This window comes from Ailuropoda melanoleuca, chromosome 19, assembly GCF_002007445.2.
Source record: "Ailuropoda melanoleuca isolate Jingjing chromosome 19, ASM200744v2, whole genome shotgun sequence".
Classification (NCBI taxonomy): Eukaryota; Metazoa; Chordata; class Mammalia; order Carnivora; family Ursidae; genus Ailuropoda; species Ailuropoda melanoleuca.
The window spans coordinates 5,993,195-6,002,706 of NC_048236.1; the positions used below are offsets into that span (position 1 = coordinate 5,993,195).

General features: G+C 44.7%; 1 protein-coding gene across 1 annotated transcript in view; it reads left to right on the top strand.

Moving 5' to 3' along the window:
* ADGRF2 (adhesion G protein-coupled receptor F2) overlaps positions 1-8,793 on the top strand; it is a 31,462-nt gene extending 22,669 nt beyond the window's left edge. Inside the window, exons 7-9 of the mRNA XM_034648151.1 lie at positions 2,587-2,646; positions 5,206-5,282; positions 6,407-8,793. Of these exons, the coding sequence (XP_034504042.1) occupies positions 2,587-2,646; positions 5,206-5,253 (108 nt within the window). The 3' untranslated portion in view covers positions 5,254-5,282; positions 6,407-8,793. The remainder of the gene's footprint in view (positions 1-2,586; positions 2,647-5,205; positions 5,283-6,406) is intronic.
* Positions 8,794-9,512: the final 719 nt, after the last annotated feature.

Consider the following 9,512-nt stretch of genomic DNA (forward strand, 5'->3'; position numbering starts at 1 on the left):
CTCCCCCTGCTTGTGTTCCCTCTCTCGCTGGCTGGCTGTCTCTCTGTCAAATAAATAAATAAAATCTTAAAAAAAACCACATAGATGCAAACACCTTCACTGCAGGGTTGATTTTTAATTAATCAATTAACTCTATTATTAAGTTAATAGCTGAGGTTTATGAAAGAGGCATTTCACCCTNCATAGATGCAAACACCTTCACTGCAGGGCTGGATTTTTAATTAATCAATTAACTCTATTATTAAGTTAATAGCTGAGGTTTATGAAAGAGGCATTTCACCCTGGTCCTTTATTTTGTCATGAGACTATCATATCGACCTAATAAAAATTATTTAGAGGTGGTAGAGTGTTAGTGTTTCAGTCTATCTCTGTGTACTAACTTTATGCCGTTATGGGAGTTCCTTAATTCTCAGGAGCGCAGATCCCCCAAATGGAATGCAGAGATTAATGATGCTTTTCCTGCCTCTTCTGCTAGATCCTGGTAAAGAACAAATGAGATTTTGCAAGTGAAAAAACACAGAAAGCATTTAAGGTAGTACACAGTTGAATACCATATGATTATTTTTTCTTATTAGTCATAATACCACAACTAGTATTTATTGTCAAAGCTTCATCAGCAGGATTGTTACTTATTAATTTACCAAGTGTCATGAGATGCGCAAAGAACTCTAAGACATGGAACTTTCTATCAAGGTCAAAACCTCTTACATTTAACATTATAATGTAAAAGGTCAAGACTCAAAGATGTCACAGGACCGTACATGATTAATTGTCATAAAGTTGTTTATGCCAGTAATCCTCACCCCTTTTTTTTTTTTTAGGATTAGTAAAAAGCAGTGAGCATATGTCCCCAGATGGGTTTATTATCAATTTACAAAGTATGTATTTTGCATGTCATGAACATAAAATTTAAAAGGATGAGAAAAAAAGAGATGTAAATAGAAACTCCAGGTTGTTTCCCCACATCCCCGTGGACCCTTGAGTACACAGCCCCCAAGCCCCAGGGAGAGCTTCTTCCCCCTTTGGATCCATGTGTGACAAAGAATATCGCATTTCCTGGGAAGCGTGAAGTCACTCTGAGCTGGAGCAGTTTGGTCCCATTAACTGTGAAGACAGAACTACAAGGCCTCGGGAGGTGAACAACATGTTACGAGGTAGAAGGGAAGGTGGAATAGAAATAAGAGAGTGCCTGCATTCCTCAGGAGAGGTGTAGGGAAATGACAGGCTGGTTTGGAGTCTGGGGACATGAAGTGAAGTCTCAGTTCTTCTCAGTAGTCAACTGACATTGGGTGTCACCTCACCTCCTGTTCTTAACGCCCTTCGTTGTAAAACGGAAATAATAGTTTCTATTTTACAGGATTATTTCTTGAATAAAATGAGATGACAGGCATGAAAAATATGTGAATATAAAACAAAATACAATTTCAGAAACAAAATATATTCGGTACATTAATAAATTAGTTAATATAGGGGTGCGTGGGTGGCTTAGTCGGTTAAGCATCTGCCTTTGGCTCAGGTCATCATGATCCCAGGGTCCTGGGATCAAGCTCTATGTCAGGCTCCCTGCTCAGCGGGAAACCTGCTTCTCCCTCTGCCTGCCTCTCCCCCTGCTTGTATTCTCTCTGTCTGTCAAATAAATAAATAAAGTCTTTAAAAAAAATTACTTAATATATAAATATGCCATATTAGCATTATATTATGTTAATTTATATTATTATATATCATGTTATTATATATACATCATACATTACTTATATTATTTAATACATAAACATGTTTCATTAGTATTTTAATTTCTATTATTATATATTACATTAGCATTAATATACCATATATAATCATATATATTATTTAATATGTATTAAATATATTTACATTTCATATTTATATTTATGTTAAATCTATTTAATATATATTTAAAAAACAAAATATAATTGTTATTTATTATTCTTATTTTCTTCATTCCATGGGCTTTTGCTATGTTGCATAGGATTCTTCTTTTTTTTTTTTAACTATGGATTGGCCTCTAGAAAGAGTTGTTTTCTCTTTTAAAAACTTTATTTATTTATGAAAGAGAGAGAGCACGAGCAGGGGCAGGGGAGAAGCAAGCTCCCCACTGTGCAGGGAGCTCAATGCGGGGCTCCATCCCAGGACCCTGGGATCATGACCTGAGCCTAAGGCAGATGCTTAACCTACTGAGCCACCCAGGTGCCCCTAGAAAGGAGGGGTTCAAATAACAGACAAGCTTTGGGAAATGTCCAACTATTCAAGTGCTCCAAAAACCTACTCCCAAAGTGAAATCAAAGGTTCCTCCACCTTGCGGCAAACTGTATTTCTTAGCCACGGGGTTCACGTGTAAGTCCTCTGAATAGGAGTCTATGGTTCCAGCTTCATCTTCTTGCATCTCTCCCTCCCCCCCACTTTTTCCTGAAGCTCTCCTCCCAGTTACCGACCCCTCCACATCCCACCACCAGGGCCTGGCTGGTAACACACTCTCTCATCTCACCAGAGTGTTTGCCCGGCCTCAGCACCTGGGTTGACTTCTCACAATCTTTTAATTCTCAACTCCTTTTGTTCCCTAACCAGATAAGAGAAGCTTTAAAGAGTCGAGTAACTTCTGCAAAATGGATCTCCAGAATATCTGCGGTAAAGCCTTCGTGCTCATTATTGCATGTGGAGTGCTGCTAAAATGCTCTGTGGTATGGGTGGTTCAGAAGTGCCCCGTGAGCACCTCTCTGAGCTGCTCAGATTGTTTCTAGAATAGTGGCACCAAATCCAAAGAGAGGAAAGCAGACTTATAGGCATTTAGAGGAAAGTGGTCAGGCGGGGGGTGAGGGGCGCAACCCTCAACCCAGGCAGCAGGAGAGCAAGCCTGTGCTGAAGCGGAGAAATGAGAGAAGAGAAAAATCCCAGCTTCCTGTGACAGCCTGCTCGTTCTCTATGACTCTAGTCGGCTGAACCCCATACAAAGTATGGAAGTCCAGGGAAGCAAATTCGGACGCATAGCTTGATTTTCAAGAGGGGCTGGCTGCCATGGTTGCTGGAGTTGTAAAGGAAGGCCGGGGCTGGCTCTGCGATGTTGTAGAGAAGCCTCTGCCGTCTGGTAGCACACACACCCTTTCCTTGACCTTCACTTCCACAGGGCACAAGTCATGTATTCTCACGCCAAGGTACCTTCTGAGGGAAACACGGGAAAATGTTTGGCAGCAAAAGAGACATCAGGGTTGGCCCAGGGCACATTCCCAATCACAAGAGAAGAGGCAATCTAGAGTTTCCCATGCCAACTTTGGATGGGATCCATACCCACGGTAGGGCCAGCACTCCGTGGCCTTGGGTAGCAGCACTGCCCCCCATATCCCTTGCCTCTCTAGTCTCTCTCCTTTGATTTTCTTAGCCCCCCCCCCTTTAACCTTCCCTCCTTTCTCTTCCCTTTATTTTCCTATCTCTTCTGGTGTTCCTCCTACCCAAACTTGGTCCTTGGTCTCTAAACCTGGGGGATTGTTGATCTCCGTATCCTTTCCAGCTGAAATTTTATTTTTTTTAATTTTTATTTATTTTTTTATTTTTTTAAAGATTTTATTTATTTATTTGATAGAGGCAGAGACAGTCAGCGAGAGAGGGAGCACAAGCAGGGGGAGAGGGAGAGGAAGAAGCAGGCTCATAGCGGAGGAACCTGATGTGGGGCTCGATCCCACAATGCCGGGATCACACCCTGAGCCAAAGGCAGACGCTTAACTGCTGTGCCACCCAGGCTCCCCTCCAGCTGAAATTTTAAAAAGCTATGTTTTATTGAGAATAAACATCCATAATTATTTAAAGCAGTGGATCTCAACGTTAGCCAAAGATTGCAGTCAATTAGGAAGCTTCCATACATGTTGCCTGGGTCCCAGCCCTGGGGAGTCTCATTGAATGTGTCTGTGGTGTGTCTGGGAATTTTACAAGCTCCCCCAGGTGGCTGTAATGCTGGGACCCTCTCATCAGGCTTTCCTGAAGTACCTAGCATTGTAGGTATTTGCTCTAACCAGCCTGCCTGGTGGACCCCCCGCCCCCCGCCCCACCTCACTGGTCTGCCTGCTGCTCTCAGGAGAGGCCGGGCTCTTGCGAACCCTTCCAATCTGGCACTGATCCTTTCTGAGACCGTTTCAGTACCAATCCATCCAGCCACACAGAGGTATTCCGCCCTTCAGTGCGATCCAGAAATAGTCATTTGGCCCACTTCCCTTTGTGTTTTTACGTAAAAGAAAAGTAGGATTATACCCAGAACTTTATTATCAGTTTGTTGGTTGTTGGAGTCTGTGGTTTTCAACACCAACTGCACCTTAGAAACACTAAGAGAACTTTTAAGAAATACCACGTACACCCAAGAAAATTTAAACCAGAAACTCTTAGGAGTAGGGCCTGTCACTTTTTTTTTTTTTTTAAACTCCCCAGCGATTCTGATGAGCTGCCAGGGCTATGGACCATGGTCTAGGAAGCCGGTGAATTTATGCTAACTTCTTGCAACCCTTCCTCTGCCCACTAACTGTAGGCTGCAGCAAGTCAGTTTTCTCAGGCCTCCTCAGAGGAAGTAGGCTTATTGTCAGTCTTCTCTGCTGCCTTGTAGACCTCCGCTCCCTGGGTAGCAACCTCCCACAGGCCAGACTGAACTCTGTCCCCTCGTAGGTAGTAACTGCCTGTGAGGTGTCAGTCCCCTGTCCCCATGCCCAGGATACGAAATGTGCGTGTCTGTGTTCTTTTTATACCCAGTGTGGGGCATCAGTCTGTGAGGTCGTTCCACCGGCCGGTTAATGAATTACCTGTCCTAAACAACGTTTCCCTAAGACATGAGGTTATTTTAGACTCGGGTACATTATAAAAGGATGACTGTACCATGGAAGGTTCCAGCGGGCCAGCTGAGAAGAGCTATTTGAGGGCTAGGAGGCATTCTAGTGTTGCTCTGTCTCTCCAGGCCACTCACCTGCCTCCTCCCGCCTCCCTCCCACGCTAGAGACCCCTCAGGAGAGGGAGCCAGGCGAGTGCCACGGAGAAGCTCTCACACTGGCCTGTTCCTATGTTGTCACCGTGCTAATATAAAGAAGGAGGGGGTGGAGTGAAAGGATAAAATCAATTGCTACAGGTTGCCATTCTCTATGTGCTTGGAATAATTGTGATAATTGCAAATGGACTAATAATGATTAAGTGCAGTTTTACTTTTGTTGTCAACAGAACCTTTCTACTGATTTCTCTTGTCACCCCACCAAAGGGCCAAGCTAACAAACCCGGTCAGACCCCTAACTTGGGAGGTGAGTGCGAAGGAAGGGGGTTCTCAAAGACGTGCCGTCTATATGACCTTTCTTTTAAAAACATCGCAGTGGGAGTCGTTGTAATTAAGAATGATTTCTTTCTTGGTTGAAAGGATTCTTATACAATCCATTCTCCTCTAGGTATGGTTAGAGTTATGTTCATGCTTCTAATGGTTGCACTACTGAAACTTTTGTTGTTGCTGTAAAACGATGAGGCATATCTGAGAATTAGCCTGAGTGTAGTTCGGGGCAGAGTGAGCAGAAGTGCCAGCTCTACGTGGCTGCCGCCCCCCCTCCCCTCTCTAACTCCCCATCCCCCGGGCGTGAGACCGACAATATCTCCACATATCCCACTGTGGCCCAGGACTTATCATCAACACTATCTGTGAGAGGCTTCGGGGATAATATGGAAGTTAATTCACTTTCGAGGTAATATCTGAGAGAGAGAGACAGAGAAACAGAGGGAAGGGGGAAACAGAAGTACAGAGACACTGAGGGGCGTGGTGACTCTGGGTTGTACGAAACCCACAGCGATAGGTGGACATCCGCAGACAAGTCTTCCAATCCTCTGTGTCCGTGTCCCTATAGATCCAGAGGGAGAAGATCAGCCACCCGGCACAGGATCCCCACATCCACAGTGAGTCAGAGAGATGCAGAGAGAGGACAGGGCTTACAGAGGGAGACCCAGAAGATAGAGAAAGAAACAGAGATGTATACAGAAACACAGAGAGTGACAGAGACAGAGCGGAGAGAGATGGAGAGAGAGGCGCTCAGATATCCAGACAGAGCCTCCCTCTGCCACCCCGGTACCTCTGGGCTCCAGTAAGCCGCTGTGGCTGAGACCTTCTGAGGCAGCCTAGGACCTTGTACAAAGAAAGGGGTCTTTTCCAAGAGGAAAGGAAGTGGTCCAGCTTACAGAAAGACAAGGTTTGTAACCCAGCATTTGTAGGCAACAGAAAACTGCCTGTGGATTCCAGAGTGACTTAAAAGACTCCCATTTGCCAAGGGGACTCTACCCAAAGTGGCTTATTGTTCCAGAAAGAGTGAGCCCTAATGCAGCTGTTGTGAGGCTTTGGGGTCTTGCTGCTTGTACATTAAAGTTATGGTTTTCTGTTCTTGACAAGGTCATACGTTCCAGGAATGGCAGAGCCCCAGGGAAAATGTGCTTCACCCTGTCTTCTTGCCTCTGGGAGTATGAAGGAGCCTCCCAGGCTGTGCTGCTGATGGAAGAGTGCATGAAGTGTGGGAAGGACGGAGGGCCCCTCTGGCTAAGCTGTTCTGCGCTGCTGAACCCTTCTCCCCGACAACTGTCAACATACATATACATGCCATGCCAGGCATCCACAAGGGAACAGAAAGACAAAATGGGCTGCAGCAGGACCCTGGTCTTGATGGAACCTCCAGCTTATGCTGTTGGGTCATGTTTATCCTCAGGAAGAGAGTCTGGTTCATGTTGGCAAAGGTGGCCTGGGACGTCACCTGGCTGGATTCTGCTGGTTGCTAAGGGAGGGGCCCTCATGAATAGTCACCAACAGTCAGGCTGACTCTAAGTAGGTCATTGCTGGTTCTTTGTACAAAAGGAATCCAACTGCCAGCATAGTCCACCTGTCCAAATTTAAATGAATTACACGGTTAGCCTGGCTTGGGCTAAGATGCAACTTGGCCGTGAGCCAAGTGAAAAACACAGAGCTTTTGAACCAGAAAGATGCTCATTGTAAGTTAAGAAGCCTGGAGCCTGGAGTGATGGGCCACAGCTAATCAAGGCTTGAGCCAGAGCTAGAAACCCAAGTCTGCTGGCTTCCAGCTCTGGACTTGCTCCTTAAGACACAGAACCACTGAGGGACTCTGTCTGCTCCGATGATGTAAGGTTAACCCTCACCAACAATGTTTTTTTGAAACCAGTGATGAGGAAGGGAGACTATCATATTTCAAGTACAGAGCTGCTCATTTTCTTAACCTTGTAGGTAAACAAATTGGACATTCAAACAAGGAGCCACCCGATAGGAGAGCAGTACCATAGGCAGAAGCCTTTTGTGTGTGTGTGGGTAAGTTCTTTAATAAAGCAAGCACCAGACTGTTTCATCAGAAGAAAATGAGTGGATAAAGGAAAAGGGGGCAGTGAATAGCCCCTAATTATCCTACCAAGAAGCCAGTGTTAATGATGTTACATTACAAAAGGGAAAGTGAGACACACTTTGTGAATGAGTGGGGTATCTTTCTTTTTTACTGTAAAAAATTTTCTCTAAGTAAGGAGGCTTGAAAAGGCAAACAAAAAAAAAATACAATGAAGAAGTCAATCAGAAGGTAGAAAAAGAAACCAACCTGCAGAGTTAAGGCATCTTTCTAGCGACATTGCTTATCTTGCGACAACAGTCACATTTTTCTCAAATGATGTCAGGAAGGGATTTTAATTTGACATTTCCCTAGTTATTTCTGTTGAGTCTCTTCCAGGGAAGGGAGTGAGGCAGGCACAGTCCCGGTTTTCATGACACAGAGATCTCAGTACAAGGAAATGTGACTTATGCAGCGTCAATGTATTGAAGTGAGGATGGAATCTCAGGAAGCGAAATAGCTCTAGAATTAGAAATCTGGAAAAGCCTTAGAAAAGACTGTGTCCAATGGCCTCATTTCCTAGATGGGAACTCTGGGCATGATCAAGGGAGAGAGATTGGTCTTTCATCTGTACTGTGTGTTAAGCATGAGACAGTCTCATCTAGGGTGCTGTCCTCAGATGTAGACCACTTCTTGGGATGGGATGGCAGCAAAGGCATTCTTCCTTGGGCTTATTATTCACCAAGAAAGGGCCCATGGATGCCAACAGAGAAACTCCAGAAGTGTTTGGAAATCCCTTGAGGAAGCTGTACTTTTTCTCCTGCAGCCCACAATCCAGTCTGCCCCTTCCTGAAAGATGTCAGTGAACCGCGCGTTTAGGGTGACTGTGGAAGACCCCTAGTGGAGACGCATCCAGTGTCCTACTCACACCTCACCAAGGAAGTGACTTGCTCAGGTGGCTCAAGGAGAAATTGGTGCTACCAGTGTCTAAGGCAGATTCGTGGTTAGATACTTAAGACATGATGATTCTTGGGAAAATTATTTAAATTCTTTACATTTTGTTTTTCTCACCCATACATTGAAAAAATAAAGTCTACCTCGTAGGGTTGTTGTAGATTAAATGAATGCATGTAGGTAAAATACTTAGAATGGTATTTGGCCATTGAAATGTTAGCTGTTTTTGTTAAAGTACCTGTGAATTCACGTACGTACAGGCACACAAGCAAACACACAGCCGTGGGCTTGGGCGTGAGTTTGGAGACTGACACCCTCATGGAAGTTAGTTCATTGACTTCTAAATAAAAGAATTAAGCATTTGATTCAGTCTGTTCAGCATCAGGGGGATGAGCTAGCAAAATCCACTGAGCTTGTCATTGGACAGTTCTTTCATTCAGTGTTACCACGATTGTCATACCGAGTCCCCTGCCTGGGAGAGACTCGGGGGTTCTATTTGGGGCTCACTGTCTGAGCTTTGCTTCACTTTTCTCTTTTCTATGAAGTCTTCCCTGATGAGTCCATCCGGAAGGGCTGATGGTCCCCACCTGACTCCTATAATATTTATAATCTGTGACACTCACTTTATGTTTAGTATTTATTATGTTTTATTGTTCGTTTACTGTTAGCCCTTTGGTGTACATAGATTTTCTTTCTCAGATAAGACTAAACCTTTTGGGATAGGGTTACTCACTTGATGTATCACTGTGTGACTCCCTTTCGTATGCCCAAAGTGCAGAGCAAGGTGTGTTGCACATAGAACGTGTTCAATAAAGGCCTTTGATTACACACCCACAGGTTTGATGATACCGGCTTTTCAATTCCCAAATGATCCGGCACTTACCTCACAACCTCAGTAGAAATGACCTAGTTCCACTAACGTGGCCTCCTTAATCTTCATTACTGCAAAAGATGTAACAAAATGGCCTTTCCCTTAGTTTTCCTTAATGTCAGCATTTCCCCTGGTGATATTGAAATGGAGGTTTGCGTCAGGTTTTGGGGCTGGGGGGAGGGTATGTACACAGGAGACACTAGGATCGGGATGTGTGGGTTTTGGTGGTGAGAGAGGAAATCCAACCCGGCTGCCCTGTCGGAAATCAGACCGCAAGAAGTTGCTTGCACGTGGAGATTGTGCCTTCTGTGTCTGAACTGCCCATGGTCACAGCCTGAGGCTCGGGAAGGACT